The sequence below is a fragment of the Acomys minous genome, assembly GCF_964271855.1.
Source record: "Acomys minous genome assembly, chromosome: 12".
Taxonomy (NCBI): Eukaryota; Metazoa; Chordata; class Mammalia; order Rodentia; family Muridae; genus Acomys; species Acomys minous.
This window is the reverse complement of record NC_140493.1, coordinates 78612586-78627540: the sequence shown is the minus strand read 5'-3', so window position 1 is coordinate 78627540 and position 14955 is coordinate 78612586. Positions and strand designations below refer to the sequence as shown.

Sequence of the window (14955 nt, the reverse complement as noted above, 5' to 3'; positions counted from 1 at the left end):
TCCTCAGAACCCCCTGAGACACCTGGACTCTCCACCTCCCAAGGCTCAGGGTCAGGGGCTGTCCCCCTTCCAGAGGCTGACCCTGGTCAAGCCACTTCGAGGAGGTCTTGAGGCAGCCAGCCCTCACAAGCCAAGAGGACAGCTAGCCCTATCTGGTGTGGGTCTCTCAGCCAACGCTCTCACGGCCTGCAGAACACTGTGGGGAACCTAAGCTTCGCTGCTCACCCCACCCCCAACACCCGCTTGGTCCAGGGTCGATGGACTGCTGCTGGAAAGGGGTGAGGTATACCACTCCCAACCGCACAGGCATCTGCCTTTGATTTGGGAAGGGGCTGGGGATGGAACCCAAAAAGTCCAGCTTGCCCGCCTGTTCATCAGCAGAGGAGGCCTCCACGCAGAGGCCAGACTGAGTTTGGGAGCTGTGACTTCCTCAGCGCTCTACTGGCAAAGGAAAGGTCCTCCCTAACGAAAACACACTAAAAGGATCGTGTGAGGTATACGTTATTTCTGACTTTATTTCTGACATTAAACACACCTAAAAAACCAACCACCCTAGTGGGTGGAGGAAGCTTCAGGGCTGGGGAGGCGGAGCAGGAGGGGAGGCTGTCACTAGCTCTTACAGTACCCAACTTGGTTCCTTGCCTTTCCGCACCCTGCACCTTTCGCGCTTGCCCCTGCGTCTTCTCTCCTGCCGCACCCCCCTCCCCTGCTGCCCGGGGTCCCCCTGTACCCGCACAGTCCCCAGACAGCTGCAGAAGCCAGCACGCGCGCGCGGAAGCGGCTCCGCCAGGGGAATAAACACGCCGGCTGCCTGGCCGCCCGCCGGGACCAGATGAAAGCCGGGACCTCCCCTCTGATCAGCAGCCGGCTCTGAAAGGGTACGAGGACCGAGCCTTTATCTGCTTCATACTCGGAAATGGCTTTAGAATGAGCTGCTAGGATAAGCTTCCTCCATGGTGCAAGCCCAAGGCTGGGGGGGGGGGTGTTGAGGAGGAGGCGCGGGTGGTGATGGGGGTGTTGTGATTTTGGCCACAGATCTGTAAATGAGAACTCCCTGCCAGGAGGGACACACATCACATTGGGGATGGCTGGGCTCCTGGGTCTCATGGTTGTCAGTTCAAAGCGCTGAATTAGTGCACACTCCACGCCACCTCCATGGAGGACAGAGTGGAAATCAAGGTCCTGGAATCCGCCAGACTCTCCCTACCTAGCTGGAACCCCGAACCAAACCCATGGCAGCCCCAACTTCCCTGAGGAGGGAGGTCTGAAGCAACTATACACGCCTTCCCTTAAATGCAGGCATTAAAACACCATAGAATGCAAGAAGTGTGGGAAGTGGTTTTCAGGGTGGCGGTGGCGCCCGGGAAAGTACGCAGGAGGAATGCAAGGGCACTGGGGAGGCTCTCCTTATCTGCATGGTTGGTTACACCCTGGGTTCATGGTGTTTTTGTTTGTTTGGGTTTTTTGTTTTGTTTTGTTTTAATTCTATAGGGCTGTAAACTTCAGAAGTGCCCGTACTCTCTTACAGAAATATCTCACTTCAAAGGAGAAATCTACATTTAAGTATGCTTACACACACACACACACACACACAGAGAGAGAGAGAGAGAGAGAGAGAGAGAGAGAGAGAGAGAGAGAGAGAGAGAGAGAGAGAGAGAGAGTTCCTATCTTAGAACCTGGAAGGCAAACAAAATGCAAAAAGCAGGAGGAAAGCAGAGATCTCTGGAGAGCCTGCCCATCACTCTATCTTTAAAATCCTGGGGTCTTGCTGGGAAGGTATGGGCAGCCACCAAAGCTGGGGGTGGGGGGCGCTGCCTATAATCAGACCAGACCTTTTGGAGCCAAGTGATTTCTGAAAGCACTACTAAGTGACTCAGTTGATACACACACACAGAGAGAGAAAGAGAGAGAGAGAGAGAGAGAGAGACTTTCTAATATACCCAAAGCATTTTTAAAGGCATATCCCCCCCCCCCAGGGGAGGGTGTGTGGAATGGGCCATCTTTGGGAAAGTCAGTTGCTTTGCTCCAATTTTTTTTTTTTAGGCACTTCCTTCTGATAGACTTTTGCTTTCAGAAAATACTTTAAGAAGAGATCAAAGCACTCTCTCCCCGACCCACTTTCCCAGTGTCTTCAAGCCTTACTTCTCTTATCATCCACGCCACTGGGCTCTGACGCTCTGTATACAGAGCAAGAGCAATTGGCTTTGAAGCCCGGGATTAAGCCGGGCCAAATCCTTGCCTCAGAATAACAAACAATACAGGTTCAACAGGAGTTCTCATCGGTAGTTCATTTTTCAAACGCAAATTCACTGTCACTAACACAAGCAACATTGAACTCAACAGGCTCTGAAGGCTGATAGTGGAGATTTATCTGGTGGCAAAACCGTGACCTAGGAGTAGGGCAGTCAGATGAGTAGGAAATGTTCATTTTTGGAAAGTTTATATTTAAATTTTTGTGAAGCTCACTTTTATCTGTGTTTGGGAGAAAAATGCAGTTTCTCACATGTATCAAGCTTAGAAGAGATAGGAAGCCAAGAGAGAGAAATCTGTTCTCTGCCGTTAGCAACACAAGCACTCTGGTACAAGAGTCTGAGGGGGAACTGGGACTGACTTGGGGTGGGGGCAGGGTGGCTCTGTGTGACACCTGGCATCAGAAGTCCTTGAGCACTTTAGTCAAAGCCCATTATCCAAGGAGGCTGATTCTCCTTTTTCCGTTGGCCTTCAGGTTGTCAAGACCCAATAGCCAGGGGACTTGGGAAAGCACGAACTCAAACATTCTGATTCCTTGCTCCAGGGCCCTGTCCATCTCCAGCCAGACAGCAGTTATCACGCCTGTAAGCAGCCAGAGTCTCTAGAACCAAACAAACCAAACCCTGCCCAGGGCTGCCGTGGGGGAAAAAAAAAAACAAAACAACAAGGCCATGGAGATTTCTCAAAGTTAGAGTCTTGTTCTGAGGGTGAGGTATGCAGGCTGCTTGGCTTGCACAATCCTGGCGATTCCCCTCTCTGGGCATGGTTTGTATTTTCTGTTGATCTTTCTCCTCACCCCACCCCTACCCCCCAGTTCTTACAGCTGCATATCTGTGATCCAGGGTGCAGGAAGAAGTACCAGGCCATCTGCTGAGAAATGGCCGTGTCCAGGCCAGGGTACTGGTGGCCTTGCAGAGTCTAGGAAGCACTGACTGGGTAGAGTGCAGAAGAGCCATCTGCCCACAGAGACTGCCTGGGTACAGTGAGCAGGTCAATGAAGGTGGTCTCTGAAGACAGTGGGGGGGGCAGGGGGGCGGTGTCTGGAGGTGTAGCTCAGTGCCTTAGCATCATGCTTGGCCTGTGTAAGATAGAGTGGATCCCAGCAGCCGCCACCACCACCAGCACCACACCCACAAAAGACAGTAGGAAGGTGTGTAGGAAGAAATGGGTTCTATGAGATCAGAAGTGGCTGAAGCTAGTGAGGTTTGTTGTTGTTTTTGGGTTTGTTTGTTTTTTTTTTTCAAATATACTTGACATATGTTTCCACCAAAGAAGCAAAAAGTTGGGAGATCCACATCATTGGAGCCCTCACAGCCATTTTAAAACTATCAGCACCATCCCGAGGTCCACTCACTCCCATATACAATCACTAGGACAGGGCACAGGTTTCTGTAGTGTGGATTTGAGGGCTCATGTTGGGGGGAGGGGGGGAGGAGGACCTCCATGGGTCTAGAAAGCCCACTGAAAACTACAGGCTCACATACCCCCAGAGATCGTGCCCACCACGTATTTCCAAGAGGCTAAAGTCTACAGATGTAAATTCTGGAGTGTTCTTTCATTTTTTTTTCCTCTTCCCTCCGTGTCAGCAGGCACAAGAGAACAATCCCCCTTTCTTCACGTCTGGGATGCACCTGACCTTTCTTGCTGGTTTGTTTGTTTGTTGTGCCAGCACCACGCACAGGAGCCGCTGGTTTGAGTCCCACAGTTAGGAAGGACAACAGGTGCTCTTACCAGCTGCCACCTTCAGACTCGGCACCACAGAGCCACAAGACAGCAGTTCCTCAGCCAAGTGGACCCAGTTGGAGAGAGCCAGAGCTTTCACCACCTGCCCCTTTCTCTATTCCCCATGACTATTTAACAAGATCATCTTCTGCCAGGAATACTAAAGCAAAGCGTCCTTTTTCCATCCCCCAAATGCGGCAAATTTGTACCCTGAAACCAATCTTTCCCTTCCCTGATAGAAGCGCCAGGAGGGGGGGAGTGACCGACCGTGGCATCTTTCTAACTGAGACAAAAGTGACCATATTTCCAACTTCAACAAAATAAAATCAAAATAAAAGAAAACAACAACAATAACAACAAAAAAACCTTTTATAATGCCTGCCTGGGAGGCAACAGGGAAGGACCCCAGCAGCCGTGGACTGTCCACAGCAGCCCCCTGACTTCTGTGTCTTTTGAAACCAAACGTTGGTTGCCACGTGCTTTATTGACAGCTGAGTGAGGCAGGACTGTTTCTCTGTGGGTGAACTGGAAGCAGGTAGGCTCAGGTTTGCTAAGAGAACACTCCTCCCACACTGTCTGTCTCCACAACCCTGCCCTTCCACGCATGCCTTCCCGTCTTCTTTCTCCAAACAACAATTTCGGGAGCCCATCACCAGAGAAATAAACATTTCTCACCTACAGTAGTATATGGATGCAGAAGGGACCGAGAACCCACACCAGCTTCCTAAACCTTAAGTTTCCAGTGTCTCTAGCCTTCTCCTTCACCTGACAGCTGCTCTATTGGGCCATTTCCAACCCATGCCAGATAGCCCTCTACAACTGATATGTGCTCTACAGGCACACTCACAGGCATGTGACCTCTGGAACACACACACACACACACACACACACACACACACACACACACATCTCTGTCCTTCTCTCACCCTCTCTCCCGTTTCTCTCCCACAGACACCAGTGCATTTTAAAGATGTTTCCACTTTATAAATCACCCATCTCTGGCAGCCACTGAGAGCTTGGGAGGCTCCCCCAGCAACGCACAGAACCAGCGGTTCCTTCTTTTAGGTCAAGGAGGGTGTTTGCCCTGGGATAAGTAACTTGTAGTTTGTTCGGCTCAGCTTGCAAAAAGTTAGGGCAATTGAGAATCGCCTCCGTACCCCTTCTATCACCGGTAGGTTCCTAGGCAGAACAGGCCAGGGAAATTCCCGGGGGGGGGGGGGCGGCGCAGGGGTATCCCTTCCCCCCAGGTAGAGCTGTCCTTGTTTGCATGTCATCAGCATAATGCTGTACTTCTTTTAGAGCCTTCAGGCCCCCTCAGGTCCTCGCAGGCTACCCTAAGACACAGCTCAGTGGCTGACAAATTTCCCACCGGCCCCAGACTAAGACCCGAGACAACTGCTGAGTCCTCTCCCCGAGGGACCTCCATCCCCTGACATCTTCCTGGCTCCCCCGTTGCCGCCCTCTCCCCCGGGCTGACCTGCCGGCCTTGGTGATGATCATCTCGGTGCCTGCCTCGTGGAACTTCTTCCACAGCTCCTTCTCATGCAGCCCCACCTTGATGTTCTCTATGGTCTGCAATGGGAGGGAGGGGGAAGCTGGTCGGCCCGGCTGGCTCACCGCTGGGCTCCGTGCGGAGCCTGCCACAGAGTCAGACCAGGCGCGCAGAGCGTGCCAGCCCCAGGGCCCACTCCTCGATATTTCGTTTCACAAAATTATTTCGAACCATTGGTAAATTTGAAACTTTGAGAGATTCAAACTCCCTTCTTTGGGATTTCCCCTACTAATAAGCCTACAGGGGAAACATAACGACTGTGTTTGGAGTAGACGCACTCCATAGCCTGACCAAAGCACCCCGAGAAAGGTTCCTCCGGGGGATGCGGGTTGCGGTGATGTGCCGGGTAGCAGCAGCTCGGAAGCCGCCTCTGTGCGGCTTCCATGGCTTTCCTGTATGTTCCACTCCTTCTCGGGATCCACGGAGCTGGACACTGATTTAGACTTGTCCCCAGAAGAAGAGAATCTCCCTTCTGGGACTGCCGCAGAGTGGACCCTGAGGGTTCGAGGTGGAGAAGAGCCCTCCCTCGAAAGTAGAGAGTAGGACAAAAAAAAAAAAAAAAACCACCAAAGGGCTGATCATTTCTGACCCCAGGAGATCTGCTCGCTACCCGCATAAGCATATAGCCCGATGCCCCTACCTGCTCCACAGCGGCAGCAGCAGCAGCGGCAACTTCAGCGCCCTGGCCTGGGGGGATGCTGAGCGCTGCTCCACTAAGGCCAGGCTCGGCCAGCGCGGGTTCGGGGGCGGCGGTGGTGGTGTTGTTGCTGCTAGCCTCCCCGAGCCCTGGGCCCGGGGCCCGGAAGGCCTCCTCGCTCTCCGTCAGGCCCTTATCCTGCAGCATCTCCTGCGGGCACAGCACACTGGGAGTCACTCGACGGGATCCACACTGGCCTGAGGCCCCACGGCCTTGTGGAGCTGAGCACCCCCCAGGCTTCGAGTGGGTGTCCCGGTACACGTGGACCCCGCCCCCTTCTGAGCTGGGGGAGGGAGGGAGGGCAGGACCCTAGCCTCCTCCCTTCAGGTTCTGGACCTGGGAGGGCCTACGTGCAATTTAAGGTCTGCCTGTCCCCCCCAAGACTTGGGCCTGTGTGATGAGTAGGTCTTAAGGAAGCACCGCCTTCTCGGCATAGTCCTAGCTGCACGCGGTGTCCCTCCCTCCTGCTCAACTAGAGCCCAAGGCCTGGGTCTTCTTGTCCATTCGTAAATAACTAGAGTCCCACTTTTGGCCCGGGGTATCCAGGACACTCCCGCGGCTTACTGGAGAGGAGAGGTAGGCCTGAAGTCAGGGACCCGACTCTTGTAGCCCCACACCTGCAGAGGGCTCTGAGCTGGGGTGCTTCAGGTCAACACTCAGCGGTCCTCACTCAGCACCCCACCTCAGCTCAGGCTCTCCGTGTAAAGCCATTCAGAGCCAAAGGTTTCCAAGCCCTTTACCGCATTCTCCTCACCCAAGATGGCACACTCTCTCTTGGGGTTCCTCTGACCCAGACCCTGAACTCTATCAGGGGCCTCCTCAGCCTGTCCTCACATTTACACAGGCTGGCTTACACACTCGCTCATTAATTAAAAAAAAAAAAAAAAGAATCTGCATTGGGATTCAAAACCTTGTTAGCTAAACACTAGGCCAGCAGGGCGGGTCCATTTCACAGTCAGACTCTGGCCTTGCCTCGGGGTACAACTAAATTTTCCCCTCAGTATCTGGGCCTAGTCACCTGCCTGCCCGTATGCAAGTTATGATCTTTGGGGACACCAATAGTCTAGCTTGCAAGGACCAGCTTGTCCTGCATCCCTCGGAGTGCAGCCATATATACTGTCCCGCTCTCCCCTTCCTGTCTCCCTCCAGAACCTCGTTGAGTTTTAGTAGGCTTTTTGTGGGTCTCCCCTTTCCTCTGCCGTACCCTCTCTGTTCTAACCCACGACTCTTTGACCGTCCCCAGACTCAAGCCCCTCTGTCTACCCAGCTCACCAGCCTCGGCTCCCGGGCTTAGACTCCCAGGGCCTCCAAAGTAAACAAGCCAAGTGCAACCGAGGAGATAAAAGGGGGCCCGGGCCAGCCGAGGCTGGGAAAAGCCCATAAAGATAAGGCTGACAGCCCAGCCGGTCTCGGCCACAGCCGGCCTGGGACAAGCAAGGCTGGGTGGACATGGCCTGGCCCTGCACCCGCCTTGAGCCACGTGCTGGTGCCCAGGCCAAGCTTCGAAAATCCAGGATGCCCGCAAACGGGATGCCACTGGGTCCAGGCGAGCGCACTAGCTCCCACTCTTATCTGGGCGCTAATTGACGGCCGCCCCAGGTGCGGAGGCTTCTGGGGAGCCAGGAGCAGGGGCTGCCTGCTGCGCTATGGAGGTCCCTGGTCACCCGGAGCCGTGCTGAAGTGGGCTGCCCTCCTACACCCGCCACCAGAGTTACTCTGCGCTCTTCTTCCCTTGCAACAGGTCGCGGATGACTTTCCTCCTCCGCCTTTAAGCCACCGCTTGAGAGACGCCCCTAGTTTCCCTTTCTTCTTGCCCTTTTGGTGGCTCCTCTCCGTCCCTGCACTCTCCAATGCTGGCATCTTGGGTCTCACGCTCGCCCCAACCTCGGTGCCAGGGCCCTTCACTTCTACCCTCTGCGGGGTGGCCTGTGGGCTCCACCGCTTCTACGACTGGGAAGGTCGCTTTGGGCTACCTCATTTTCCAGGCAGGGGGAAAAAAATAAAGGAGGGTACCGGTTTTTATTTTCATATTTTTTACTAGTGAAATTTTTCCTTACACAAAAGGGAATTTTTAATTTTTTGCTATTTTTTAAGTGTTTTAATTGTTGTTGTTATCAAAGTAAAACCTTGGTCAATTCGGCAACATTAAGAATATTTATCCCTTGCTCTGGGATTAGTGGTGGTTTTAACACTGTCGGGGTAAATGGGGAGGTTGGTTAGCATTATAGAATACGTTGGTTGTTCCTGTTTCATCTTCGGGGCTCCCTTGGCACGTTAGTAATTAGATACAGTGTCTGGCCGCTCATATCCATTTATTACTATTTTACTTGTACTGGGCGCCCCCGTTCATGTTCCCACCACTCCTAGCTCTTCGTTCTAGCCAAATTTTCACAGGTTGATATTTAGCATAATTGTAATATTACGGCCCCGATATTCAGGTTAATTTTCTTTACATTGCTATACTATTTCTTATCTTGCCATGATTTGTTTTGTTATGATTGCTCATGATACTCGGGGCATTAATTTTCATCACTTCTGTATAGCATCTCCTCGTTACTCTGTCATTATTTACAACGGTATGGATCCTAACTTGCCTGTTATTTCTCATCACTTCATGGTTTCTTGTTACTTTGACACCATTTGTAATATTGCTGTTGCCCTTACTACTCTGATTATTTTTCAGCACGTTGGTACAATACTTATTACTCGGGCATTATAATGTTATGACTATTAATATCTGCTCGTCCACACAGAGAAACCCTGTCCCGGGGGGAAAAAACTTGCTCACAAATTGTTATTACTCCAGCAATCCTCATTACTGTGTCTCTACCTGTTTTAAGATTAATATTCTGGTTAATATTAATATTGATATGAAATCAACAATGCATCGTGTGATAGTCACACAGTGATAATGGAGGGCTTTTTCATAATATATGTGTTGGCTTTTTTTCTAGCCCGGTTCTTACAGTACCACAGTTTAGTAATTTGCTGCATGAGTATTGTTCCTTAAATACTATGGATAGTGACTTTGCTGTGACTCTGTGAGTTTGAAGCTACTTTGACTTCAGCTCTTTTCAAATTGTTTTTACTGTTTTCATTCCATCCTGAAAACGACCGTTGTGCTGACAAAAATTCTAATTATTATATAGTTAGCCGTTTCGCTCTGTTTCTTTGGTAATTGCTCACATTCTGGTAGTTTTGAGCTACTGTTACTTATATATCGGTCACGAATTTAAATCTGACGAGTCTGCGGCATGAAACAATCCAAGGTTCTGATTACCCACATTTTTTGCGTGGTTTTTTTTTCAGTTTTCACCAGCCCTAAGCCCTCTTCTTCGGGCTATCTTATTCTGAAATTTTGATTTTTTCAAGGTCACCGTTCCTGTCCCTAGGAAGCTGCTTCTTAAGCAGATAATACTCTTAGGTCCCTAGACCCATTTAGTCACATTACTCCAGACAAGAGACTTGTGCCGCTGCTGCTACTGGGTGTCAGCCAGGACAGCGATCTGACTACTGAGGCACAGTGACCCTCCTGTGGCTTTGATCACTCCAAGCCCTTGCCCCAGTCTCCCCCTGTTCAGTTCATCCGCCCTGGATCCCGCTACTTAACCCCGAGATGAGTGACCCCCATCCCCACGCCCTGCTCACCCGAGACAGGCTGGAACCCACACTCACCCTAACTGTGCCGCAGCATGCGGAGGCTCCTGCGGCCCCAGGTCCGCAACCAGCTGGGGTCCTAGAGGAGCAGATCAGCAGGGGCTCTGCCTGGCCCTCAGGGTCACTGTCCTGCCGCCCGCTGCGCCCTCAGGGCCCAGCACATCCCGGGTGTGGAGCGGGCCCTTGATCTCCTAGGCTGCACTTTGGGGCCTCTGCTCCCTCCTCCTGGTCCTCCCTCCCTCCGGGGCCGCTCCCCCCCCCCTCTGTGCTGACGTCGCAGCTGTCAATCAGTTCTCGCCCGCCGCCCCCCCGGAGAGGGGGAAATCTAGGGTCCTGGGACTCCTGCGTCCTCCCGGACCCCAAGCCTCCATCAAGCTGCGGTCTCTTCGGCAATACAACCTGGTGTCCTCCCCATGGTCTCGGGCTGGCCAGGGGCCTGGAGCCCCGCATGGTTTGGATTAGAGAGATGAGGCGCCTGGGTCGCGGTGCCCTGTTCCCACTGAGGCTGGGGAGCCAGGCCCGCTTCCCAGCGCCCATGGCTGGGTCTGGCCACTGGCCGGGTCAGCTCTCCGCACTGACTCTGTACTCAGTAGACTTGGGAGCCCGCGGCTGAGGGCACAAACTCCCTCACACCTGCAACCCTCGCCCTGGATCTGGCCCGAGGAGCGCGGCCTGGCAAGTCTAGGAGTCGGCAGCAGGGTCACTGAGAAGTGAAAGGAGGAGGCTGGGTGGCCCAGCAGGGCTGCCCGGCTGGGCCTGGTAGCCGCAGGGAGATACTGAACTAGGTTCAGCTGGAGGTTGGGCCCTAATCTAGCCTCAGCGGGTACTAGGAGTAGCCAAACCTTTCCAGGAAACTGCAACAGAGAGGCCCGCTTGGGCCAGGAAGTCCCCAATATCCAACTCAATGCATACTCCAGCTGAGATGGCAGCACCTTCTGTTCTGAACCTGAGAAAGCGAGGCCTGCTTAGTCACCTAGACCTAGAGTCGGCTTGCTTCCCTCTTGGTCCACTTACCTTTCTCTTTATCTCCCACAACCTCTGAGGTACACAGACTTTAGCAGCCTTCACCCCATACCATGTCTGGGCTTCTTAGCCTGTCACATGCCCAGGAGACTTGGTCAAGAATATGCCTGCCAACCCATTTCCAAAGCCCCCCCCCCAAATTTCCTGTTGATGGAGATCCACCCTCCACCCCCCACCCTACCCCCGCAGTTCTCAGCCTGGGGTGTGTCCCTCCATCCACTGGGGCCATCACCTACCCAGTCAGCTGACTGACGCTTCTCTTCAGCATCAGACTGAGCACACTATGAAGATCCTTTCCTGAAGGAACCTGTCCCCTTTCAAAGCTGAGAGCCAGCATCAGTGCCTTCTTGGCCCATGTACTCAGAGAAAGAAACAAAGCAAGGGTCTAAGGAAAAACAAACAAACAAACACCACCACCCAGCACCACCACCCCGCAGCTAGCTGGCCAGAGTCAGCCATCCAGCTTAGCAGTGGTCTACCGCCCTACCACCCTGAATCCCTCCCGTATACCTAGTGTAGATGGATTGATCCTGCCTCCCATAAACCAGGCCAACGTGGCACAACTTTAATCCCAGCACACCGGAAGAAAGGGCATAAGGAAACAGAGGCATTCGTGAGTTCAAGACCAGCCTGGTCCTACAGAGTTCCAAGACAGCCAGGGCTACACAAGGAAACCTTGTCTCGGAAAAACAAAACAAAACAACAACAAAAGAAAGACTCCTCCAGTAGAGTCCCAAACTGGAGAAGAGAAAGCAAGCTCTAGGAGGGGCTTAGATCTCCTGGACTCTGCCTCCTTCCGGAGGGAAGAAAGGGAGGGCCCTGGTGTTTTCAGGGTATGCCTGGGGAGCCGTGTTTCCTGTGCTAGCGAAAACTGGATGACAGGCCTTAGCTCCCGCTGCCGCCTCGCCCCCCTCCTTGTCTTCTTCAGCAGCCTGTAGGGGAATCTGTCCCATCCAGTAGACAAGCTCACCCAGCAACTGTGCGGGACCCACAAACAGATCCCGTAGTGAATTAGCAGGTACAAGGCAAAGACTAGAGTTAGGCCAGACCCTGGAAAGGATTTGTTGACAGTCGCTGGAGGAAGTTCATAATGACGCCATGTAGTGCAGCTCTTAAAAAAGTTAGACTGTGGTCTTCCTGTAAGTGCACGCCCTTCTGGAGACTCATGGGAACCGGGCTAAATCAGTATCAACTGGTCCATGATGATGTGGAGACATGAGATATGGAAGAGACCGGCCAGGGTCTGGCAGTGAAAATAACGCAGCAAACCAGCTAGCAAGTGAGTGAGAGAGAAAGAGGTCTCATGCTTACACACTCACACACACACCCCACATCACCAGAATGTGATTCTTTATATTGCTCTGAAACAGAGATGCACCTCATAGTCAACGTTGTACTGTAGTTTCGTGAACAGTGTAGGTACACAGATACAATAGCTTATAATAGACGAAGTACAACACTTATGATGAATGTATAAGAAATGTCTTTATCTTCCCTTTTCCTCTAAAACAGCTCTCAGATGCTCCAAATACACACGTGTGTGCGCGTGAGCCTGTGCGTGCCACGCTCATCCCTAAATCTCAATTAACCAAACAGTATCACCAACATCACAGTGTCCAACAAGCATTAGCACGCTGGTTTAGGCTGGCTTAGAGGAAAGTCCTCAGGTTTGCTGTTAGGCTAGCCTTGGTTTTGAGTCAGGCTCTGAATCTTGAATCACCAATTAGCAGCTGTGTGACCTTAGGCAAGTTTTCTTAATGGGGTGACCGTGGCAAGAACAGGCCGAGTCAGTGCATGGAAACGCCTGATGTGTGATAGGTGCTTAATAAAGCTCCAGGTAGCTCTATGTGTCACTTTATTCACCTCTCCTCAAAACTTTTTATAACAAACATAAGCTAGTGAAAATACAAATAGGAAGCCAAATCAGGGCCCAGGCTGAGGAGAAAGTGTGTATGCCCTCTCACCAGCAGGAGCGCTGTAACTGACACCAGATCTGGCTTACCAGCATCGGGGAAGGTCTGGGAAGAGCTCAACTGCACTTCAGAAACGCACAGCAGATCTTCTTTTTTGTTTTGAGGTTTTAATTTTATATGTGTATGAATGCAAAATTCACACACACACACACACACACACACACACACACACACAGGTGTGTCTGGTGGGGGGAGTGGAAAGGGCAACCTTGGGTGTGTGTGTTGTGAGACAGGATCTCTTACAGGCCTCAGCTCTTCACACAAGCTTGTTAGCCTCCAGGAATCATGCACCTGTCTCTCGCAGTGGGATTACAAACCTGCCAGGACTTCCTATCGGGTTGAACCCTTCATCAAAGGTCACAAAGGGCCACACCCTATGTCCTTGGGCCCGGACCCACTGCCCCAGACAAAATCCACCTCTGGACCTAGAGGGACTCAGAAAGGTTGCTCAGGGCTCAGAACTCTGAGCTTTCTCTCCCTCCTCCGTCCTGATTGGCCATCACGAAGACGCCATACCTACTCTGCTACAGAAACTGTGCTGAGCCTCATTCTAGAAAAGGGAAACCTAAGAACGCCTGACGTAGATACTGATGAAAGAGCTGGAAGAAACTGGAAAAGGGCCCTTGCTCACTGTTCAGCGAAGGACACCTTTCTCTAGCGTATTTCACGGTGAGAAGACGTTGTCCTGGAAACCTAAGAGAAAACGGTCCTTGCCTCCAAGATCCTTAAGCATCATCCATCTAATGTTTGGTTTTTGTTTTTTCAAAACAGGGCCTCAACATTAGCTTTGGCTGTGCTAGATATAAGTCACTATATATACATATACATATATATCTTTTTTTTTTTTAATCCAAAGAGACTTGTAAGACCTATGAGTAGGTCCCAGTCCGCTGGTGAGTCCGTTAGACACTGCACAGGGAAAGACCCATCTGAAGGTCTGAGTGGCCCTTGGGCGTACAATCCGCCTTTCCACCCAAGTCCAGGAAAACAAAGCCCTCCAATTCCCTTCCCACATATTTCATGTTGTGTGTGCTGTGGTCTAAAGCCTGGGATCCTTATTAAGTCTCCCAAAGGGGACGGATGGGCGAGGCCCTGGGACTTCACCTGTCCCCTGTGGCTTTATTATCTCCCAGTAGCCCAGGCTCTTGGTCCCAGGTCCTCAGCCCACAGCCCATAGGGATTAGCAAAGGGCCAGCAGCTGTGTGGGGGCAGGGGCTTGAGCCCACTCTAGGGAGTGGGGGGTGGGGGAGGGGTGGCAGCAGTTGGTGCTGCAGGTGCTTCCCCTGGCTCCACAGAAGAGGGCTGCTCACCTGACCTCTCACCCCAAGTCTCCCTGAGGCCGCCTTCTACTGGAGAGAATTTAGGAAACTTCCAGTTAGAAGAAACAGAGGCTTGAACTGCTGGATCGCTGAGCTGGGCATGTCTAGGCAGTCTTCTTGGGAGTTGGTGGTTCCCCAGCACCACACTGGTAACTCCCACAAATGCTGCGGAGGCAAAGCCAGGGGTCGCCTGTGTGGCCTGAGCCTTCCCTGCAGGCTGCCTGGCCTGTGTGGCCTGAGCCTTCCCTGCAGGCTGCCTGGCCTGTGTGGCCTGAGCCTTCCCTGCAGGCTGCCTGGCCTGTGTGGCCTCAGCCTTCCCTGCCACTATTACCACACTCTCCTAAAGTGCCACTTCCTTCTGTTTGCACCAAAAAGACTTCTCTGAAATACATGGATCTTTCAGTGTCTGAGGAAAGCTTGGGCACCAGGCTTGGTGAGTTTTACAAAATTCTGAGTTAGAGAAGTTAATTGATTGATTGATTGATTGATTTTGTTTTTTGGTTTTTGTTTTTTCAAAACAGGGCCTCACCATTAGCTTTGGCTGTCCTAGATATAACTCATTATGTAAATCAGGCAGGCCTCTGACTCACAGAGATCCACCTGTTTCTGCCTGCCAAGTGCTAGGATTAGAGGCATGAGCCACTAAGACAAGCCAGCTACATAACTCTTTTTTTATTCGTTCCTTTCTTCTTAAGCATGAACAAGTTTAAAATAAAAAAAAAAAAAAGCCCTTGGGCCAGGCAATGATGGCCCAGGTGAGTT

At 52.0% G+C, this 14955-nt stretch overlaps 1 protein-coding gene across 4 annotated transcripts in view; it reads right to left on the bottom strand.

The window, feature by feature from the left end:
* TBX4 (T-box transcription factor 4) overlaps positions 1-11677 on the bottom strand; it is a 31165-nt gene extending 19488 nt beyond the window's left edge. For 2 of the 4 annotated variants that reach the window (XM_084803285.1, XM_084803288.1), the window contains exons 1-3: positions 9897-10087; positions 6165-6371; positions 5450-5544 (exon numbers count right to left, since the gene is read on the bottom strand). In XM_084803285.1, coding sequence (XP_084659411.1) covers positions 5450-5544; positions 6165-6368 — 299 coding nt within the window. In that variant the 5' untranslated portion in view covers positions 6369-6371; positions 9897-10087. Of the gene's footprint in view, positions 1-5449; positions 5545-6164; positions 6372-9896; positions 10088-10720; positions 10867-11137; positions 11261-11411 lie in introns of those variants that run through there. The other 2 variants (XM_084803286.1, XM_084803287.1) reach the window with 2 other exon arrangements.
* Positions 11678-14955: the final 3278 nt, after the last annotated feature.